The sequence below is a fragment of the Podarcis vaucheri genome (genome assembly GCF_965113315.1).
Source record: "Podarcis vaucheri genome assembly, chromosome: 5".
Lineage (NCBI taxonomy): Eukaryota > Metazoa > Chordata > Lepidosauria > Squamata > Lacertidae > Podarcis > Podarcis vaucheri.
The window spans coordinates 4,604,314-4,628,197 of NC_138763.1; the positions used below are offsets into that span (position 1 = coordinate 4,604,314).

Here is a 23,884-nt window from a genome sequence, read left to right on the forward strand (position 1 = left end):
TGTTGCGAACTTTGCCCTGGGATGTGAGCGGAAGTCGCATTCCGACGGTGCGATAGCAGCGGGAGACGCCATTAGTGAAAGCGCACCTCGTGTTATGAGCAGTTTCCGGTTACAGACGGACCTCCGGAACTGATTAAGTATGTAACACACGGTACCACTGTATGTGCAGTATGGTTACTTTGCCTGCACAGGCACGCTGTCTCAATGGCACAGCCGAGAGCAATCCAGGATTCTGCGGTGCATGTGCACACACGCATGCAGATCTTGGCGTGAGATTGGAGGAGAAGCTTAGGATTATGGGGCAGGGCGCTTGTGGGAAAAGAGTCAAAACAACGTTCATTGTTCTTGTGCGTGGAAGTTCATTGTGTGGAAGTTCATCATCTTTTGTCCCTATTGAGGGCTTGTTTAAAGTCCAGCTCCTTGGTGGGTACCCTGGAGGTGTATTGACTGCAGAAGAAGAACTACAAAGCACATGAGGCAATACTTTTATTGGGTCAAAGGGCAGCCAGAAGTGCTTGAAGCAGGCTTTTAAACTGCACAAAACTTGTTTTCATCAGCTGTAGGGTTTCCCATAAAACAGAGGGCAGGGAGGTGACGTTGGACGCTGTAAGGCCAATAGAAAGAGAATAAATGTTTAAAGAGAGACTCTTACGTTTGCCCTGGTACAGCTGATTTGCCGTTCTAAATTTTTTATTGCCTTTATATATGGGCTTTCTGTCAATTCAGCCAAGGTGGCTCACAGTTTTAAAACGATGGTTTACCATTTAATATAGATCTTACGAAAGGGAAAGGGGGCAGTGAGGTTAGAGGAAAGTAATTAAATCTAAGCTCTGTGACCAACGAATGAAACAAGGGTCACATGGCAGCTGGCCTAGCCAGGTGGGTGAAGTGGGGGCTCACTCTCCCAGCTCTCCCTCGGATGCCACCTGGTGGGAATGGCTCCTAGTGGGGATGGTTATTAGACAGAAGGAGACAGATGACACGGTGCTAGCCAAGCCAGTGGAAGAGGCCTTGTAGCCTCACCTCTCCAATGCAACCAAGTGGAATGGCCAAGTGGAGGTGGGGGCAGTTCGTAGAGAAGACTTGGTCCTAGCCAGGCCAATTGCTGTTCCACTTTTCCCTCTGATGCAGCCAAGGTTATCCTCAAGTTCTGGTTGTAGAAATGGTCTGTCCGTTCGCAGCAATGCACAAGAAAGAGAAACAAGATCTAAGGGGGGAAACCCCGCAAGGGTAATATAAACAATTTGGGATGAATCTTGCAAGAATCGTTTAGAAACTGTATCTCAGGGGCCTGTTCCTTCCCCGAGATGCTCTCCTCTGTCTCATTCTTTGCCCTGTTTTATCCAGGCCGAATCTACCTTTCCCAGAATCCCCGGTTGCTCCGAATGCTGGAAGAAAGGTTGAAAGCCGAAGACAAGTATTCCCTTACTCGAGAGAACGTCCTGGGGGCTTTGCAGAAACTCAGCCTCAGGTGATGAAAGCAGAGGGGCCCTGCTGGCGGCAGGAAAGGAAATGCAGGCTTGTTAGGTTGCATTCAGGGACGAAAGAAGGCCTGATTTTCATATAACTGTCATCAGAGCACTCCAGAGCTGATGACAGGAGCATTTCTTAGAGCTGGAGGAGGAAGAGAGCTCAGAGGGAGCGTGGCTGGCAAAGTGATTTGCCTTTTCCCGCATAATCATACTCAACTTACGCATCCCTTTATCTCATTTTAGTGATCATTGCGCTTACTTTTTGATATTTATACAGACAGAACATTAAAACAAACCATATTGAGGAGAAATACGTAAGTGAACCATGCATCCTCATTACACACTTTGGGGAAAATGTATCTATAGATGCCAAACAATAGAGGATTGATTAAAGCAGTAGACTTGTGAAATTAACCTTTTTTAAGCCTTAGAGCAGTCTTCCTCAACCTCGGCCCTCCAGATGTTTTTAGCCTATAACTCCCATGATCCCTAGCTAGCAGGACCAGTGGTCAGGGATGATGGGAATTGTAGTCTCAAAACATCTGGAGGGCCAAGTTAGAGGAAGCCTGCCTTAGAGAGAATCAGTGACATGATATCTAACAAAGAATAAACATACTTGACTGAACTATTATCTGTTATTCTTAAATATAAAGTGATTATATGATGCAAATCTTATAATCCAGGGAGGGGCTGGATTTGTTGTCTTTTGCACTGAAATGTAGCCTGCTCCACTGTTGAAGTTATGTTACTGTCAGAAAGTTATTTCTGATGTTTAGTCAGAATCTCCTTTCGTGTAACTTGAATCCAACAGTTTGGGTCCCAGTGGCAGGAAAAAAGCTTGCTCCATCTTCCATGTGACAGCCCTTTAGATCAGTTCCTCCTTGTTGTGAGGCCCAGGTCCGAGATAGAGGATCCCCTTGTTACTTCTTCCACCTTCTGGGAAATGAGCTAGACATGCAGGCCTTGTTGCAAGGGGCCTTCCGCAGCCTAGGAGTGGCCACTGAGAAGGCCCTGCTGTGTATATAATAAAAAAATTCCTTCCAGTAGCACCTTAAAGACCAACTAAGTTAGTTCTTGGTATGAGCTTTCGTGTGCATGCACACTTCTTCAGATACATGCATGCACACGAAAGCTCATACCAAGAACTAACTTAGCTGGTCTTTAAGGTGCTACTGGAAGGAATTTTTTTATTTTGACTATGGCAGACCAACACGGCTACCTATCTGTAACTGCTGTGTATAGTTATCATAGAATCATAGAATCATAGAGTTGGAAGAGACCACAAGGGCCATCGAGTCCAACCCCCTGCCAAGCAGGAAACACCATCAGAGCCCTCCTGACATATGGTTGTCAAGCCTCTGCTTAAAGACCTCCAAAGTAGGAGACTCCACCACACTCCTTGGCAGCAAATTCCACTGTCGAACAGCTCTTACTGTCAGGATGTTCTTCCTAATGTTTAGGTGGAATCTTCTTTCTTGTAGTTTGGATCCATTGCTCCGTGTCCGCTTCTCTGGAGCAGCAGAAAAACAACCTTTCTCCCTCCTCTATGTGACATCCTTTTATATATTTGAACATGGCTATCATATCACCCCTTGACCTCCTCTTCTCCAGGCTAAACATGCCCAGCTCCCTTAGCCGTTCCTCATAAGGCATCGTTTCCAGGCCTTTGACCATTTTGGTTGCCCTCCTGTGGACACGTTCCAGTTTGTCGGTGTCCTTCTTGAACTGTGGTGCCCAGAACTGGACACAGAGCAGAATACAGTGGCACTATTACTATTAGTTGAGACAGTGAGGGGCGGAGGAGGAGACCCAGCAGGGCCTTCATTCATTTATTGACTCCAAGAGCAGCTTCACACAGAAAGAAGCGGCCCTTAAGGTAACCTGGCAGTAGCAGAGGAAGGGGTGGGGCACACCAGGCCGCACGTACCTTGGGGGCGGCACACCAGACCCAAAGGTGCAGCACCTTCCAGTCCCACGCCTACTGCCTCCCCCTCAGCTGTCCCAAAAAGGCAGCGCGGGGCTGGCATCTGCCCTCTAGGTGGAGGACGCCTGGGAGGGACGCAGCTTTGGTGGCACACCCCGCCCCCAGAATGTCCCACCCTATGGAGTGGCGCTTGCGGGCACCCATCCCTGGCGCCACTGGGACTCCCTGCGCCACTGTATCCTGGTCCCGGACTGTTTGGGGCACTGTGAATTGGATTTCAAAGCCGATTCTGAGCCAGCTGAAACAGCACTAGGGTGACAATTGTCAAGGGAAGTGGGCCGCTTTCCTGAGTCCTCCCTCCAAGCTACTAATCAGTCACACGCAGGCACCAAACGGGTTACCAGGCTTTACTGGCTGGCGCCAGCTACAGAACAGGAAACAGCAAGTCTAAAACACGGTGTTGTCTCTCCCTTCCCTGGCAGGTAATAATAATAATAATAATAATAATAATAATAATAATAATAATAATAATAATAATTTATTTATACCCCGCCCATCTGGCTGAGTCTCCCTAGCCACTCTGGGCGGCTCCCAATCAAATGTTAAAAACAGTACAGCAAAGATTTATAGGGGCTGGGGAATGCTGGCAAGCAGCCAGCCCGATCGCATATTCCCACTTTGGGGACTAATTGTTACCAAATGCCTGACCCTCCCCCTCCAGCAGTACTTGCTCACAGGATCACTACTTCATGACAGTAACGATCCGACTGCCTTCCTCCTTGGCTGCTACGTCTGCGGCAGCTGAAGCTTCCAATCTTTTTGAAAAGCAGACGGGGCACAAATGTTTGTATCCAACTTTGGAATCATTGTGTTTGAATGTTTCTCAGCTGCCTCCTTCATTTGTTGGGGGGGGAATGTGTTAGGTCAGGTGCATACAGATTACATTGAGTTTTGAGTAATTGGCAAGTGTCCACTGGTGGCACCTTACGCCAAGCAGAGTAAGCTGGGTGAGGAAAGAGTTAAATAAGCCGAGGGTCTGTCTGGAGAAAGGAGAAAATAGGCCCCAGCAGTATCAGCTGCTGCAATAACCATAAATACATCCCTTCATTAGCTCTTTTTATGGGTCATGGTTTATTTTAGCATTTGAAGAAAGGGGTGAGAGCGACAGAGGCATAAAGAAGGGAGTGAAACATTAACTGCCTTGCTATCGGGACTATTTATGGCTTCGTAGCTTAAAAACAGAAAAAAAAGCCCCAACTTTCCTTCTGGGTTCCTCCTTCTCACCCTGATAACTGATTTAGGGCTATTTCATGGGACCACTTTGTACACAGTTTAAGACATCATGAGCTGGCTTTTCCTGCAGTTAGCATACTGAGCAGTCTTGTGAAATGCTTCACGTGCGATGGGATCACAATGTGCCACAGATTAGTTATTCCAGGAGATTGTATCTTGCAGATTTTCTCATTGGATGCAAGCTAAGTGGAGGTGATGGATTTCAAGTGGCAGATTTTTGAATGTTAAGAGGAGGCCCTCAGGATCGGGTCAGAGACCCACCTACCTCAGCATCCCGTTCCCACAGAGATTATTAATTGATTATTAAGAATAATCAGCAAACAAACGTTTCTTGCTGTCTTTGAATTCCCAGGCGGGCTCTGCAGTCGACTATGATCAAAGATGGGCTCATCCTGTGGTTGGTGGATGCACTCAAAGATACAGACAGCATGTCCGATTATACTTTGGCCTACTCTGTAGCCTTGCTCATGAACCTCTGCCTTCGGAGCTCAGGTATCTTTCAGTTCGTGTAAGGAAATATTATGTGCAGAGGGGATGGGAGACCTTTTTTTTAGCCTGGGGACTGCATTTCCCTATGGTGAGCTTTCTGGGGTGGGGTGGGGCACATCCCAGTGGGGAGGGGGCCCAGGGGCAGGAATCAGTGGGGCAAAGGCCTTTCAATAACACCCATGTCAAAGGGGGCCTAATAGGACTTGGGTTAGTTTGCTCAGATGTCTGTTGTGAATTGGTTTGGAAACACAGTGCGGATAAAATGGCTTGTATATTATCCAAATTGGATCAGGTAAGCAGAGAGTGAAGGTACGCGGGTGGTGCTGTGGGTTAAACCACAGAGGCTAGGACTTGCCGATCAGAAGGTTGGTGGTTTGAATCCCCGCGACGGGGTGAGCTCCCGTTGCTTGGTCCCTGCTCCTGCCAACCTAGCAGTTCGAAAGCACGTCAAAGTGCAAGTAGATAAATAGGTACCACTCCAGCGGGAAGGTAAACGGCGTTTCTGTGTGCTGCTCTGGTTCGCCAGAAGCGGCTTAGTCATGCTGGCCACATGACCCGGAAGCTGTACACTGGCTCCCTCGGCCAGTAAAGCGAGATGAGTGCCGCAACCCCAGAGTTGGCCATGACTGGACCTAATGCTCAGGGGTCCCTTTACCTTTTTAAGCAGAGAGTGGGAAAGACTCAACCTTAGACAATGCTGACCTAGTGCCAGCACAATAGGTTTGGCTGCCTGAAGCAAATTGCAGTCCTGCTCCCAGTTCCTAATAGCAGCCAACCTCTTTGGCACCTGAGGCAGAAAACCCCACAAGCACCTCCCATCCTCCCTGAATCAGACCATAAGCACATCCAACTCAGTAGCATTTACTTCTGTGGTAGCCAAAATGATGTCTTCCAGCTTTTCCCTCAGGTATCTGGTAGACCACTGTCAGAGCAGGATGCTAGGCTAGATGGGTAATAATAATAATAATAATAATAATAATAATAATAATAATAATAATAATGTATTATTTATACCCCACTCATCTGGCTGGGCTTCCCCAGCCACTCTGGGCGGCTTCCAACAAAATATTAAAATGCAGTAATGCATCAAACATTAAAAGCTTCCCTGTACAGAGCTGCCTTCAGATGTCTTCTAAGAGTCAGATAGTTGTTTATTTCCTTGACATCTGGTGGGAGGGCATTCCACAGGGCGGGTGCCACCACCAAAAAGGCCCTCTGCCTGGTTCCCTGTAACTTGGCCTGATCCATCAGTTTCTTCCTGGTCTAAATCTCAAAAATCCCAAAGGTTGTGCCGTTAATTCTTCTTCTTTGTCTTCTACTTCTTATATATTTATTTATACCTCCCATTTTTCCCTGACAGGGACTCAAGGCAGTTAAGATCTCGAAGGGTAGCCAGGTCATATGAATGGGTCTGGGGGAAATCAAAATGCCAGCTTCTTCTAAGGAATGCTTTTGACTCGATGGTATTTTGTCTCTGTGTTTTGAACCTCCACAGGGAAGAAAATGTGTGTGAACATTGCAAACGAGGTCCTCAAGGTTCTCTCAGATCTCCTTGGCCACGAGAACCACGAGGTAATTTTATAGCTAATGCTTGCAGGTATAAAGAAGGAAGGAGGCAAAGATAAAACACTTTTAGAAATCAAGACAGAACATCTTCTATTTATTGCAAATAAAAACCTGGGTGTGTGACTGTTTCTGAAAATACCTTGGTGGCGAATTGAAGTTCTTCATCTTGGGGAATTATCTGGACTCTGCAAAGGCAGTCTTCTTTCCCCTCCACCCTCTTTTTAGAATTCTCAAAGGGTAACAGAAAAAGTAAGAAATGTCAGACAGCTGTATCGTTCTTACCAAGCCCATTTGGATTCCAGACTGCCAGTTCCTGGAATTATCTTCAAAGTATCTCTCTGACCCCGAGTCACAACGCTCTGTGTCATGCGGTCCTTCTGCAGAAACCAACATGTTGCTCTCACGATTCCAGATCTCAGCATCTGGAGTTGTCAGGACACAGAGCCACCTGCTTCCATGGCTTTGGAGGGCAATTTGCAAACTGAAAGTATTGCATTAATAGCAGCGGCGCCTTGGTGGCAGCCGCTGATGGGAACTGCAGTCCAAAACAGCTGGGGGGCTCTGGTTTGGAGAACGTTGCCTTTGTACCTGGAACTGTATGACTGGAGAACTCTTGTGGAGCAAAGAATTCCACAGCCTGGGTTCAGTGGTGGAAAACAGTATCCTTCCTTCCCGTCAACCATGCTTTAGACCAGTGGTGGCCAAACTTGGCCCTCCAGCTGTTTTGGGACTACAGTTCCCATCATCCCTGACCACTGGTCCTGTTAGCTAGGGATGATGGGAGTTGTAGTCCAACAACTGCTGGAAGGCCAAGTTTGGCCACTACTGCTTTAGATGGTGGCAGGACATGCCGAAGGGCCTCCCCACCTAACTTCGGTGCAGTGGTTCTCAAAAGGTGTGCTGCACCACACTGGTTTGGCAGGAGATGGCGGGAAGATTCAACAGCAATCAAAGAAAAATTGATCATTTCAATGACGTATCGTATAGTATCCACACCTCTCTTCATGAGCATTGGCTATTCTTTTGCAGTTTTCCAAGACATACTGTTGTGAACAAGTACTTTCAACTTGACAAATGTGAAATATCAGAAAAGAGAAAGGCCTCTTTGTGTCGATGAGGAGATGAGCGTTTGTTTGTCTCAAATTAGACCTGATATATAAATGAGATTCCCCAGCAAAATCAAGCTCACAACTCTCATTGCATTTGTGTACATACTTAAGGTGCATACATGTACTTTGAGAATGATTCCTGTTCTTATGTAGCTAAATTGTCTTATACTTTCTGGGTGTCCTATAAAATAGTTGTGTTCTGTGTTATAAATGAAGCACTGCTAGCGGGTGTTTTTTGTTTTGTTTCCCAATGTATTTCTTTATCAATAAAAAAGCTGGGTGTAGCACAAGCAAATTGTTTTCTGAAAGTGTGGCCCAGAGAAGAAAGTTTGAGAACCACCGCCTTGGTGAATGACAAGGGTCAGGTGGTAGTGACAGTCTTTTAAGCATCCTGGTCACAAGCCATTTAGGTCTTTGTAGATAAGTCAGTTCAATTGCGACAGGAAACATGATTATTTTTTATTGGTGTGTTTTTATGATGTGTTCACTTTTTATTTAAGTGGCTTTGAGAACACTTGTGTGGAACATCTCATGACTAAAATGGATAGTGTTTTGTATTCAAAGGGTTTCATATTCTTAACTTATTCTTTGTATTCTGATCTTATACATCTTTGCAAGGTAGGTCAGGCTTAATCCCTCCAAATTGCACCCTGGGGGATAGAGAGGTTGGCTTGCCTAAGGTCTCCAATTGAGTTAATGGTGGAAGTGAAATATGACCTGGGGACTTCCTGGCTTGTACATTGCACTTTTAGCTATAATACTACATGGTGAGTTAAGGAAGAACAAGCGAAGGTGCAGGGCAGCTTGGAAAGGCATTGCTGATGATGTGGTTCTTGAGGGGAGGTGGGACAGAAGAGGGAGAGGATGAGCATTAGACAGTGTCTCAGGTGGTGGGAAATGGGCTTATACATTGCTTTTCATTTGCAGATTCATCCGTACGTGAATGGGGCACTTTACAGCATCCTCGCTATTCCATCCATACGAGAAGAAGCTCGAGCAATGGTGAGAGAGCCTGGGCTGCTGTTTATTTGCTCTAAACAAGGCAAGGGGCTAAGTCAGCAGCAGTGAATGAGAGAAAGCTAGGATTTCCTAATAATTGCCTCACTTTCAATTGCAATACTTAGCTTCGAAGTTGTATTTTTTCCTTCCTTGAAAAGGTCTCATGCCTCAATGGGATACTTGGTTTCTGAAGGAGATCTCAGCCCCCTCCTTCGTGGGTGTGCTGACAGAATGATACTATGCCCCCAGTAACATGGGTGCTGTTTCCCCATGATGTGATCCCATGCTACTTTTTAAGGGGAATTCAAATTACCTCCATGGTAATTTCCAGAGCAACTACTTGGTTAATCCACACATTCTGTATTAAGGTCTTCCTTAATGGGTACCCATTCCCAGTGAGTTAGCTATGCTTACTACGAATCTGGTCCTTTCACTTACTCCAAATCCCAGAGCTCTCCACCATGTCCCTTTAACATTCAGAATATCTCTGATGGATAAGATCGAAGCCTCATCCAGTCCAGCAATCTTTTCTCATGCTGGACATCAAGATGCCTGTGGGAATTTGTTTCCTTCATTGCTCAGAACTGCAAGTGGACCATCTATTGATAATTAACAGCTTTGTTTGAAGTAAGTTTACCCAGCAGGGAGTACCTTTGAGTTGATTGTCACTGGGTTTTTCTTCTAAGTATGTGCACATCAGATTGCAACCAAAATGAAGCACATCTTCAGGGGGGGGGGGAATGGTCCCACCCTCCAGGTATATGGGCCTTCCCAGGGATGGTGGTTCTTTCGGTAAATGCATAGCAAAATGACAACGCAAGCACACCTGAGTTGGCATTCTGTTTCTCTCTCGCCTTTTTCTGAACACAAGCCATGACCTCAAAGGCTGAGGCCCATCAGCAGTGTTGATCTTCCATGTTCTGGTGCTCTGTCCACTTAGGGTCTGAGCGTGTTGCCAGCAGTTGCAGCAGTGCTGCTCAGGACAATGGAGAAAGACTAGTGGGCTTGGGCCAAGGATGAGTTTTGCCAGCTGCTTCCTAAGGAACATTTGCAAGGTCCCAGAATGGTGTAGGCTGAATCAGTTCCATCCCTTGCAAGAAGTTATCTGTGTTAAATTAGGGCTTTAATGGAACCGCAGGGCATTGTGAAAGAGGCAGTACGCCATCCTTGTAAGTTGGTCTTGCTGAATGGGAAGAGGTGATGAATTGCCTTCTGCAGAAATGTTTTGGTGGGAGATAACAATCCACCACAACTAAACAGCCCAACAAAAGCTGGTATCTGTTCTGAATTGCGCTAGCTCTCACTCTGGGTCTGTGCCATTATGCGAAATCCGTTTTAAGTGCAAGCCTGATGGATGTTTGTGTTCTTGCCTGTGATTCTTATCTCCCCTAGCCTATTCTAAAAAGCTATCTGTGAACACACTGCAGCAGGGTTTTTAAATTGGTGGATCAAATGGCTTTGTTTTTAAATTGTTACTCACCATCAACTCATCCTGTATCACTTGAGAAGGAAAGATGGAAGAATCTCCCCAGGAGAAGCTTTGATGTTCTTAGAAGAGAATCTTATTATTGGCTTGGCAACTTCTAATAGGCAAAAAATACAAGCAGACATGTTTGGATTTTTCCTCCCTAATGGACAAATGGGATGTTGTTGTTTAGTTGTTTAGTCGTGTCCGACTCTTCATGACCCCCTGGACCAGAGCACGCCAGGCACTCCTGTCTTCCACTGCCTCCCGCAATTTGGTCAAACTTATGCTGGTAGCTTCGAGAACACTGTCCAACCATCTCGTTTTGAACCAATCAGTTGTTCCATATCCAGTTCTAACTGTAGTTTCTTGGCCCTCATAGAGATTTCTCAGGAGACAGATGAGGTGATCAGGCACTCCCATTTCTTTAAGAACTTGCCATTGTTTGCTGTGGTCGACACAGTCAAAGGCTTTTGCATAGTCAATGAAGCAGAAGTAGATGTTTTTCTGGAACTCTCTAGCTTTCTCCATAATCCAGCGCATGTTTGAAATTTGGTCTCTGGTTCCTCTGCCCCTTCGAAATCCAGCTTGCATTTCTGGGAGTTCTCGGTCCACATACTGCTTGAGCCTGCCTTGTAGAATTTTAAGCATAACCTTGCTAGCGTGTGAAATGAGTGCAATTGTGCGGTAGTTGGAGCATTCTTTGGCATTGCCCTTTTTTGGGATTGGGTTGTAGACTGATCTTCTCCAGTCCTATGGCCACTGCTGAGTTTTCCAAACTTGCTGGCATATTGAGTGTAGCACCTTAACGGCATCATCTTTTAAAATTTTAAATAGCTCAGCTGGAATATCATCGCTTCCACTGGCCTTGTTATTTGCAGTGCTTTCTATGGCCCATTTGACTTCACTCTCCAGGATGTCTGGCTCAAGGTCAGAAACCACACTACCTGGGGTGTATGAGACATCCATATCTTTCTGGTATAATTCCTCTGTGTATTCTTGTCACCTCTTCTTGATGTCTTCTGCTTCTGTTAGGTCCTTACCACTTTTGTCCTTTATTATGGTCATCTTTGTACGAAATGTTCCTTTCATATCTCCAATTTTCTTGAACAGATCTCTGGTTTTTCCCATTCTGTTGTTTCCTCTATTTCTTTGCATTGCTCCTTTAAGAAGGCCTTCTTGTCTCTCCTTGCTATTTTTTGGAAATCTGCATTCAATTTTCTGTATCTTTCACTATCTCCCTTGCATTTTGCTTGCCTTCTCTCCCCCGCTATTTGTAAAGCCTCGTTGGACAGCCACTTTGCTTTCTTGCATTTCCTTTTCATTGGGATGGTTTTTGTTGCTGCCTCCTGTAGAATTTTATGAGCCTCCATCCATAGTTCTTCAGGCACTCTGTCCACCAAATCTTAATCCTTAAACTTGTTCCTCACTTCCACTGTGTATTCATAAGGGACTTGATTTCGATTGTTTCTTACCGGCCCAGTGGTTTTTTCCTACTTTCTTCAGTTTAAGCTTGAATTTTGCTATAAGAAGCTGATGATCTGAGCCACAGTCAGCTCCAGGTCTTGTTTTTGCTGACTGTATAGAGCTTCTCTATCTTTGGCTGCAGAGAATATAATCAATCTGATTTCAATGCTTCCCATCTGGTGATGTCCATGTGTAGAGTCGTCTCTTGTGTTGTTGGAAAAGAGTGTTTGTGATGACCAGCTTGTTCTCTTGGCAGAACTCTATTAGCCTTTGCCCTGCTTCGTTTTGAATTCCAAGGCCAAACTTGCCAGTTGTTCTTTTTATCTCTTGACTCCCTACTTTAGCATTCCAATCCCCTATAATGAGAAGAACATCCTTCTTTGGTGTCAATTCTATAAGGTGTTATAAGTCTTCATAGAACTGGTCAATTTCAGCTTCTTCAGCACCAGTGGTTGGTGCATAAACTTGGATTACCGTGATGTTAAAAGGTCTGCCTTGGATTCGTATCAAGATCATTCTATCATTTTTGAGACTGCATCCCAGTACAGCTTTCGCCACTCTTTTGTTGACTATGAGGGCCACTCCATTTCTTTTACGAAATTCTTGCCCACAATAGTAGATATGATGGTCATCCAAACTGAATTCGCCCATTCCCGTCCATTTTAGTTCACTGATGCCCAGGATGTCAATATTTATTCTTGCCATCTCATTTTTGACCACATCCCAGCTTACCAAGGTTCATGGTTCTTACATTCCAGGTTCCTATGCAATATTTTTCTTTACAGCATTGGACTTTCCTTTCGCTTCCAGGCATATCCGCAGCTGAGCGTCCTTTCGGCTTTGGCCCAGCCGCTTCATCAGCTCTGAATCTACTTGTACTTGTCCTCCGCTCTTCCTAAGTAGCATGTTGGACGCCTTCCGACCTGAGGGGCTCAACTTCCAGCGTCATAACTTTTATATGCCTGTTGTCTTTGTCCATGGAGTTTTCTTGGCAGGGGTACTGGAGTGGCTTGCCGGTTCCTGCTCCAGGTGGATCACGTTTGGTCAAAACTCTCCACTATGACCTGTCTATCTTGGGTGCCCTGCACAGCATAGTTCATAGCTTCTCTGAGTTCTTCAAGCCCCTTCGCCACGGCAAGGCAGTGAGGACAAATGGGATACAATACCTAATACTATACTTGTATTAGGAGCAGCTAAAGGCTAACTTGCTACTTGGTGACTTTTAATAAGTTCCTTTATGCAGTGTTATTTTTCTAGAAAAAGAGGTGCCAGAACTCACCATGAACACCTCCCTTGTTCTCTTAGAATGGCATTGGCACCCACCTGAGAGGTGCCGGAACTGAGTTCTGGTGAGTTCCGGCTGAAAAAAAGCCCTACCCAAAGTGCTATTTGGGTACTGTTCTGGTTTGGCCTCTGCGAGATATGGAAGACTTTGAGAAGCTGTGAACCACATTTGTTTGAGAGTTTTCACTATTACACATTATGCAGTCGAGTTTCCCGCATTTGGAGAAATTGCAGGGGTCAGCACACCCAGTCTTAAATCATTCTGTGTTTGACTTAGGTGTCAGAAATATGTCTGCTGTGGATGTTGTGGAAGGCTTTTTCCCTCCCATGGCCAGGCACTGCTCTGGTGGATGGAGAGAACAGAATGTCTGCAGTTGGGCACAGCTCTCCCACCGCAACGTTCTTTTCTGAAGCTAAACAAACCAGTGAAATGACCCTTTGCTGAGGTCACCCATATGATCCACTGACACAGCTCTGTTTTCCAACCCGTCCAGGAAATGGAAGACATTCTGCGCTGCTACATCGAGGAAGGAAACGCTGATATGATCCAGCAGATTGAGTTTATTATCAAGCAGCTTAAATCAGGTCAGAGGGACACACAGTCGCATCTGGGCTGAAAATCTTTATTAAAAAGCTTTTGTTGCTCTCAGGCAAAGGACTGGAAGAAGTGAAGGCAGGCTAAGGGGTTTCAGACCGAGAGCATCAGTCTTTATAAAAATGTTTATATACCACTATTCATTTTTAAAAATCATAAGTCTTTATAATTTTATGCAAAATCATGCAATAAAAAACATTTAAAATGTTAAGATCAGAAATCAGCTAGCTATTATGGAAATATTATGGAACTTGCCCAGGGAAGTTCCCCAGGCACCTTCACTATACACCTTTAGGTGCCAGACGAAAAGGTTCCTTTTTAACCAGGCCTTTGCATGACCTGATCTACATCCTATAACCTTTTTGAAATGCTGGCTCTTTTTAGGGTGTTTTTTTTTTTTTTTTTTACTGGGTTGTTATTTGTATTTTGATTTTATGTATGTGGTCCTTTATGTGAACCGCCCTGAGACCTTCGGGTATAGAAATGAAATAAAATAAAATACATGCTTTTAATTCCCTGCATAAGCCTAATGGAAATAGACTTAAAGCAAATGGGTTGTTGGTAACATGTTTCTTAAACTTACCTGATCTCCCCTGGAATAGAAACTTTTTCAGCAGATGTTTTAAAGCTGAAACAGAAGGTGCGTCTTCTAGGATCAATTCACACAACCCTTGCAATGATAACCACGTATACATAGAAGTAAACCCCACTGATTTCATTTGGAAAGACTTTGAGATGATTGCAGCCTGGCAGCATTTTCCTAAACCTGTTCACTTGCAGGTAAACTCCACTGAGTTCATTGGCGCTTACTTCCAAGTAATTGTGCTTATGATTGCAGCCTTACAGCATCGCAGTAATTGTGTTTACTCATGAATAAGGCCCACTTATTTCAGCCAGACTTACTTCTTAGTAAGTGAACTAGGATTGCAGCTTTTAGCATGGCAATTTCATCTCTGTTGCCTTTCAGCCCATCATGAGGCAGTCACGTGATTGTTCTGTGTGGTCAGCTGCAGAGCACGATTCATTTAACATATCAGTGGAAATTTTGCAGCAATGTGCTTGAATACTATAGTTTGGCCACGAGCAAAATAGCCACTAGCTGTGAGCTGAACTGTATTGTGACTCAGCTAGTCATTTCTCCGCTTGCAAATACATTTAGATTACAAATTACGGAGGGGTTAGGTGTCTTAAGAGTACTTACAGGCAAGATCTTACTGCGATAAACAGGTTGTTGAGTTACTGTAAATGTGTTTTTTTTAAACTTAACTGATCTTCCCTGGAAAGTTTACATGCATGTGGAGCACCCTTCTCTCAATAAACACTCATCTAGAAGCACACATATATTAGGAACATTAAATATTAGGAATAACTTTCTGATGGCATGAGTGTCAGCATTGCCCTTGAGCCAGTGAAACCAACTGGACTCACACACTTCAGCCCTGACTGGGCTAGGCGAGCTGGGTAGCACTTCCAGAGACCACCTTCTGCACAGGAACAGGTCAAAGTGCTGTGGACTCACAGCTTAGAGTTGTGAGCACCGGATTCACTCCCACAAGAAGACAGTTGTCGCACAGCAGAGTATAGCAGAGCATAAACGACTCGCAGAGCAGCTCTGTAGAACATCTTCTTTTATCCTATCTACAACTATAATACACAACTATGTACAGAGCTAAATGAGGTCTAAGCGAGGTGCGTCCTATGGGCCAGTGCGTCCTATAGGGCAAAAATATGGTAGTTTGTACAGATAATAAAGCCTGGAAAAGACAGGTTGGAGTCTTGCTTGTTTGCTCCCGAGCAACCACATCAGCACCTGATAGCAGTGGACTCTCCTTCATGGAGGTTTTTAAGCAGAGGTTGGATGGTCATCTGAGAACAGGATGCTGGACTGGACAGGCCATTGGCCTGACCCAACGGGCTCTTCTTATAAGAAGGGAGCAGAGGGTCAGTCTTTCTCTTACCTGAAAAACTTTGGACAAGAAGCAGCAGCTTGGCAGCATTCCTCCTTGCAAATGCCAGTGTCCCAAAGGGAGCGATGCTTATCATGATTTCAAGTTTTATGTGGCCGTTCTTGGATGTTGTTGTTGTTTTAAACCCTCTTCCCTAGAGGTTTGCCAGGAGGAATGTCACCAAGCTGCTACTCACTGCAGTTCTGCTGTTGCCCCAAGCACTGTTCTGCAAGAGAAAGGTTGCATCTGTCTGCTACCTCACCTCTCCCAACACAAAATGTTACAGCTTTGCCCGGCCCCCCAGCCCAATTGCAAAGAACTTCCGAGGGCATTTTACGGCCACCCCTCTATAAAGTGATGGAAAATGGTTGGGCCAAATGCCTTAACACAGCACTACTTTCATTATGGCTTGTGCAGGGAAATGTCTCCTTTGGAACATGCCCAAAGAGAGTAAAAATATCAGTCAGTGTTGAAAATGAGGGTAGTGGTGGTGGTGGGGACCCGCTACATGAAACTTCTGATGAAGCAAACTGCTGTGCTCATTTTCTCTTATGTTTCATTTGTTTCCTTCTAGAAGATCCATTGGATGATAGCACTGAGTCTGATGATGAGGAGAAGGAAGATAATGACGAGGTAAGTTTTATAAGCTGGATGCCTGAAAGTCTTAGGAGCTCACTGTGCCCCACACGAGGCTGGAATACTTGACCGTCATAATATCTCTGCGCCCCATAACATTTCTGGGTCGATCAATTTTGGCTACCCGTGCTAGCCAACAAAAAGTTTGTGTTACCAGCTCCTGCCTCCCTGAAGGGCAGGTTCTTGCCTTGGCCTCTTCCTCTACCTGTGGGACACAGCATGACATTGGGCAGGGGGATTTACTGCCCCTCTGTCCACCTGTTGGCTTGAAGCTGCCAAGAGCGGGAGAGTTTTGCAAGCTGGAGGTGGGGAGGCAGGTCCAATTGCTCTACCAAGCGAGTCCTGGGGCGCCTACATCCTCCAGTTTGGAGCTAGAGATGATGGGAGCTAGAGTTGCATCTATTTTCTCCTTCTCTACACCTGATGGCTGCTCAGAGGAGTGAATCTCTGTCTCCTGCTTTCAACTCTGAGCTGCAGTCAGGGAGCAGAGACTCACCGTGGCTCTGCACTTTCACCTGACGATTGCAGAGGCAAAAGAAACCCGAGGCTTCAGCTGAACTTTGTGGCTGGGTTTATGTATTGATAAAAATATTTCTATACCACTGTGTCACACATCACAGTGGTTTTACAGCAATAAAAACAAAGCCATACAATATAAGCAGCATAAAAAAGATGTAACACTTCACCATTGTAGCTGGATGTATTCTTAATTGCCTGCAAAGGCCTGGCGGACTAGAAAACTTCTCAGCAGATGTTTAAAAGTTGGCACAGAAGGCAGCGTATTCCACAGGACTGGGCCAGTGACACCGGAGGCTCCGTTTATGGGCCCAATAAATGCGAACTACAAAAGTTGGGATCCTCTGCAAACCTGTGCCAAAGTTTTGCAGGGTGTTTTTTGTTTTTTGTTTGCAGTGAAAACCCTGTCTTTTGCCACCCACCACAAACGGAGCAATTGCTTCTTAAACCTAGGGTTGATAGCTATGAGCAATTACTGTATTTTTGGTTTTTATGGAAGCCGCCCAGAGTGGCTGGGGAGACCCAGCCAGATGGGCGGGGTATAAATAATAAATTATTATTATTATTATTATTATTATTATTATTATTATTATTATTATTGATGAGTTGCTGGGGCGCTGCAAAATGGAGTGTTTTTTGCTGCAAAATGCTGCAAATGTTTGGCACAGATTTGGAGGGGATCCCAAATTTGGGGGTTCATAGTGGAGCCTCATCAACTCAAGGAATGACCAGTGATGCTCCTGCGGGTTATCTGAGTGTTTGAGCTGCGGTCCAAGGGTTTGGGCGATCCCTTAGGTACCCTGGACCTCCAGAAATGGGCTTACTCTCCAAAACAAGATGGACAAAACTCTGTACTTTTGCATCTGAGATGCTATGGGGTGGGGTGAAGAGAAACTTCCCTGAAGCCACAGAATCAGGATTTGGACCTAGGTGTTTCCCTGTCACACTGTTCCTCTTCATCCCCTCCCCAAGTCTTCTTCCTGAATATAGTCACATGGCTCATTCCATCCAGTTAGGAATCCTGTATTGAGTGGGATGGCATAGTTTATATCAGTTCTGGTGAGGTCACAGCATGAAGTGAAATCACAAAGCATTTTATTAGCCTTGGATCACTGAAGGCAATTTGGTGAGGGCAAGTGAGGGGCAATTCAAATGAATAAATGAGCATGTTTGCAAGGAGTGTTGAAAAAAGGGGAAGTGTTTTTTGACACTGCCAAAGCATGCACAAAAAAGTGAAACAGTTTTAGCTCGGTCCTAATCCTTGGGCTTGTTATGTGGACGTGCTGACCTGTCTTAATTACCAGGCCAACCTGCAGAGCACGTTTTAAAGAAGATGCTCTGATAATAAGCCTCCATCCGCCCTGCTTGCATTCCTCCACTGCAGCAATATCTGGTGCATCTGTGCCAGCACGATTACAACTGGTGAGAAATTCGTGGAAAAATACTGGGATATAAATAGTGTGAAATTTGTGGGCTTGAAAGGATCATTTGCCAAAGCAAATGTCTCTGTCTCATGTTCAGCAAGGCAAAAAGGACAAGCTCTGTAGACTATTTAAAGAGAAGATGAGGCTGTAGTTTGGGATTACCTGGAAATACCCAAAAGACTTAGGGCAGAGCCCACTGAGAAGGTCTCCTGTTTAGGGCCCACTGTGACTGATGGGAGGATTGTAAAATATTCCTAAGAGCGCATTCCCGTTTCACCTTCCAAGTTACAGAGCACCTTTCATTCACCAGGGTGGAAAGGCAAGCAATTCTAAGCTTTACAGTTTACTTATTTGTGTAACAGAAGTCACACACGCCCCCCCCCCCAATTGCTGTGGGTCTTGACGCGGCAGCTAAAAAAGCCAATGCAATTCTGGGCCGCATCAATAGGAGTATAGCATCTAGATCAAGGGAAGTAATAGTGCCACTGTATTCTGCTCTGGTCAGACCTCACCTGGAGTACTGTGTCCAGTTCTGGGCACCACAATTCAAGAAGGACACTGACAAAATGGAACATGTCCAGAGGAGGGCAACCAAAATGGTCAAAGGCCTGGAAACGATGCCTTATGAGGAATGGCTAAGGGAGCTGGGCATGTTTAGCCTGGAGAAGAGGAGGTTAAGGGGTGATATGATAGCCATGTTCAAATATATAAAAGGATGTCACATAGAGGAGGGAGAAAGGTTGTTTTCTGCTGCTCCAGAGAAGCGGACACGGAGCAATGGATCCAAACTACAAGAAAGAAGATTCCACCTAAACATTAGGAAGAACTTCCTGACAGTAAGAGCTGTTCGACAGTGGAATTTGCTGCCAAGGAGTGTGGTGGAGTCTCCTACTTTGGAGGTCTTTAAGCAGAGGCTTGACAACCATATGTCAGGAGTGCTCTGATGGTGTTTCCTGCTTGGCAGGGGGTTGGACTTGATGGCCCTTGTGGTCTCTTCCAACTCTATGATTCTATGATTCTATGATTCTATCTCTTTGGCTGTGTAGCAATGGTTGTTGTTCACAGGACTGTAGATAGTATGAATGAAGCATCATTGACTGATGCCTGTCACTTTTTTCTTGACCTTTCTGATCTCTAGTCAAGCAGGTTTTGCAGGTCTTTGAAGCACTGTGAAGATCTGCAGAACATGTCTGATTAGCAAACATAGTGAGACAGTTGGGGGGGGCACGGGAACCCCAAAACTGAATGTGTGAAGTATGACTTGCAGACTGCTACAATGAGCCAGGATCCTGATTCTCTTTGCTTGCGTTCAGCTAGGCTGTGAGTTTCAGTTCCCTGGTACATCTTTAAACAGTACTGGACAGGTTGCCTTTTTTGTAGAATGAGGACTAAGACCTTTTTCTGGTTGGGGTGGGTGGGAGATGTTTGCCCACAGCTGACCAGCTCTTCTGCACATGGGCTGCTTGGCCTTGACTTATGGGTATGATCTGATTCAGGTCCACAGCTCATGTCTAGCATACATAGACCACTGAATCTCTTGCACCTTAATCTCCTCTTGCCTACACAAGAGGCCCATGGTGCAACTTGGCTCCTGAGAGAGAGATAGTAACTTCATAGCTGAGAAGTGGTTTGAATCCAGATAGAGCACACTGCCCACACTGACTCTTTCCCCTTTGCATGTGTGAAGAGATGCCTGTGTTTGACCTTTGCCCTGTGGGCAATCTGCTTTTGTTGATCAAGACTAGAGAGTTATTCCTTTTATGGAGGGGCAGGGGAGACGTGGGAATGCTTGAGTGGATAGACTTCTGATTGAACCAGCAAGGCTGCCGCTGTCGTCTTCTGTAGTTGAATTATCCATCGGACAATAGCATCCTTGTACTCTTCTGCCACCACACCCTGATAGCCAGGACCCTCCCAAAGACCCTCCCACCGTGGAGCCACCTCCAGCACTTCCTCCTATCAGTGATGTCCCTGGTGACAGTCTGGATGCCAATTGGGCACTGGAACCATCTCCGCCTCCTAGGTCACAGAGCACCCAATTGCTTGCCCAGTCTCAGGACCCCTGTTATTGGCTGCACCAAGGGTTGTGCCCACCCCACGCTTCAAAAGGAAGAGGCAGGGTGGCCTGTGGTTTGTTGGATCAACTTCTTAGCTTACCTCCGGCCATGCAATTCACCTAATGTGCCCTTAAGCCTTGCCTCTGCACTGTAATGATTTAAGCATTAACGGTTTTGGCAGAGACTGAAATCCGAGTTCTCTCCGTCCAGTTGAGAGCCAGGCCTTTTCTGTTCTTACCCTTGTAATTCTATTCCTCCGCTTGGGCAGGTTTAATCCTTGGATTGCAAAATGGGTTTGCAGGCCATGACCTCCTGAATGTCACCAGGGATACTTACCCGCTTCTTGCAGGATATTGTTCCTGGTTTTTGAGCAAATAGTCGTTTGTTGACACACGGCAAGCGGTTGGACCCCTTCTCCTTTCAGAATGCAGGAAGGAATAATCTGCTGTTGTGAGGTGGTGAAATTGTGTAAGGGACTGACCTGTGTCTACCAAGGTCTTAGCCCTCAAGAGGAAGAGTTGAAGGATGTAGAAGCATCCTGAAACCACAAACCTACTCCCTTTGTCAGTGTCAAGAAAGGTGTGAACTTATGTCAACACATTCTTTCCGTAACCCAGGAAATAAAATGCCATCCTCCCAAACTGCGCCAAGGAGGAGGCTTTCTATTCCCGTGATAATTTTTTATTGACGTAACATTTTCTACCCCTTTCTTCTAGCGCCTGCGCACTACTTACAGGCGCCTTGGAACAGTTTAAAATCACAATATATATAAAAAAATCTGTTATTAAAATGCAGTAAAACACAACAGAGTGGCATGGATCAGCTAGGGGAGTCCTTGTCAGAGGAAGACCAGGAGAACCTACACCAAGCCCTAGCTCAGGCTTCACCTTTGGGGTGAGGAGCCAGGATCCTGCAACAAGCCCATCTGCACCCCGAGTGAGTTTAGCCTCTGATACTGAGGCTGGACGAGTCCCAAGCCTGTGGGAAAGGCGGCGCCTTAAATGCCAGATGGTTTGTTTCTGATTCTGCTTTGGAGAACAAGCGCTACCTATGGTGTGCCATTTTGGAATTCATGAAAAACTATAGTTGGTGCTGAGCAGGAAATGGAGAAAGAAGACAGGAGAGAGGAAGGAAGGAAGGAAGGAAGGAAGGAAGGAAGGAAGGAAGGAAGGAAGGAAGTGTGGTCTTTATAAGCCATTGCACAGCATTTTTGTGGGTCCTCCTCCTCCCTCCTGCGTGTGAGGGGAGCACCCTGTTGCAACAGATCAATAAAGATCAGGCTTACTAGCTGCTTTGCTTCTCAATATTCTCTGGTTGGCCTCTGTTATTCTCTCCTACCAATAGGGAACCTTCGTAAGGGCTCTATATGGGCTCTTGGATACCCCATAAGGGAAAAGGGCATATTTTTATTTACAACAGAAGGAAGGAAGGAAGGGAGGGAGGGAGGGAGAGAGGGAGGAAGGAAGGAAGGAAGGAAGGAAGGAAGGAAGGAAGGAAGGAAGGGTGAGCACACAACATTTTCGTGATCTTCCAAATCACATTTTAGCCAATAGCCTGAATTAAGTTATAATTTTCTTCTCTTTCTTCACATGATCACGCTTGATTATGGTTGCCTCATCCCTCCCTCCCTCTGTCTGCCTGTGTCATCTTCGCCCTTCCCGCAGCAATTGAACTTTAAATTGTAAGCATCTTGGGGCAGAGACCTGCCAGGTTTTCGCTTATGTAACTCTCTAAAGTGCCACCGCATAAATAATAATTGTTAGTAATTTTAAAAATCGGTCAAATTCAGGATTACATCATGACGAACATTCTGTCTACACAAGTGTTTCAGCTTTTCAGACCGAATTACCTCCTTTCCTCTGCTGAGCCAATTTTGGGGGGCAACGGTGGGAAGAGCCCCTTTGCTGAAGCGGGAGTCCTTGTGCAGGGCTTCCACTCCTGGGGCACGTTAATCCTGCCCATTGTTTTAATCGCTGCAGCAATTGGTGAGTTTAATTCCTCCCATCCGCTGCACAGAGGGAGACTCACAAGGATGCTGTGTAGTATTTGGTGTAAATCAGGGAATGAAAATCATGGGCTTTGCATGTCTGCTCAATGCCTTCATTGTACAAATAGCCTGCAAACTCTGGTGGCAATTTATTTGGCTAATTCCATTTAACTGTTTAGAAAGAACATTTTGTCAGAGCTGCAGCGGAATTGAGTTAGCTTCAGTGGGGATTTGTTTGGCCGGTTTCCCTTGTATGGATCTCCTGTTCTTGTTCCTGCAAAGCTCACCTTTGCAAACAGCCCCTATTTTGGAAGCCTGTGCAGATTTCAGCCCCCCTCCTTGCATCAGCGACGGTTTACTCCCAGTGAACAGTGATACCAGTGTTCTGGGTTTATTTCTTCTGGCCTTTGTCACTCTGGAGATGACACTACAGTTTTATTGCTTTCTGCTTCCTTTCAGCATGGATTTGGGCAATTCGTGTAAAAGGCACAGTAAAATCCAAGCATGCCATACTCAAAAGTCTGCGGCCACCTTGATGATTTACAGCGGTGGTTCCCAAAGGGGTCACATTGCCCCCGGGGGGGGGGATCACCTAGAGGGGTGCTAAGAGACAAGCGAGCAGCAGGGGACCTCTGAAGGGGTTAATGACTATCAGACATTGAAAAACTTGTATCACTAGATCAGGTTCACCTATTTTGTTGAATAGATTAAACTAAATAGTTCTAATTGGATTTTGAACGAATGTGCAATTGTTGCTGGATTTTATTAAGTCATAAGCTTCCTTAGTGGGTCATGCAAACCGCTATTCTGAATAATGCTTTTTATGGGGTAGGGGGTACTGGAGATGTGTTGATGGAACCAAAGGGGTGGTGGACCAAAAGTGTTTGGGAACCACTGATTTGCAGGGTGTTCCCCTTGCCAGCCAGCTTGCGTTGAGCTGACATAACCCCTGTGTGCTTGTTGTCTGGGCGGCATGGTTGCCCCTACTTCCATGGCTGCTTCCATGCTGCTTCAGGTAACTTCAGAGAACAAGTGTGGCATAGGGGCTAGGAGCGCCCCAGACCATGCACTTGCTCCTTCAGAGTGAGCTCAGCCCTGTCCAGAACAGGCAACTTCTCCAACGCCCCAGACAAGGGAACCACCTCTCCACAGAGCCTCCACCTTCTTCAGATCCAGTTTCACTTTATTGATCCTGATCAGACACCAGTCCAAAACCTGCACAGCATCTCCCAACTCAGACAATACAGAGAAATAGAGCGGGGTCCCATCAGTGAGCTGATGGCTCTTTGCCTCAAATCTCCTAATGGTTGTCTTCAGTGACTTAGGGTGGTGGATAGCACTGGGGACAGAATGAAACCCTATGGAACACCATAACTTAACTGTTGTGGACTGAAGAGTGGCTACCTGCTTCTGTGCTCTGGAGATGACCTTCTAGGCAGGAGCAGAACCACTGTGACACCTTGCCCGACTAGCTGACAGAACTGTAACTTTATGTCTGCCTTAATTGCTGAGCAGCTTTTGCCTGATGAAGACACTGCTCGGCGTTGGGAGCCATGCACTGCATCTCATTGGCTTTGCCTGTCACATGGTTTATTCCCGTGACCTGAGAACTGTCCCGGCTCTTAGGGGTCCCTGACTCTCTGCTTTCATGTCAT

The 23,884-nt window shown here is 45.7% G+C and overlaps 1 protein-coding gene across 6 annotated transcripts in view; it reads left to right on the forward strand.

The window, feature by feature from the left end:
- Positions 1-23,884, forward strand: part of ARMC9 (armadillo repeat containing 9) — an 84,862-nt gene that overhangs the window by 41,604 nt on the left and 19,374 nt on the right. For all 6 annotated transcript variants that reach the window (XM_082224070.1, XM_082224067.1, XM_082224068.1 and 3 more), the window contains 6 exons: positions 1,348-1,471; positions 5,042-5,181; positions 6,674-6,750; positions 8,781-8,855; positions 13,563-13,653; positions 16,184-16,242. In XM_082224070.1, the coding sequence (XP_082080196.1) occupies positions 1,348-1,471; positions 5,042-5,181; positions 6,674-6,750; positions 8,781-8,855; positions 13,563-13,653; positions 16,184-16,242 (566 nt within the window). The remainder of the gene's footprint in view (positions 1-1,347; positions 1,472-5,041; positions 5,182-6,673; positions 6,751-8,780; positions 8,856-13,562; positions 13,654-16,183; positions 16,243-23,884) is intronic.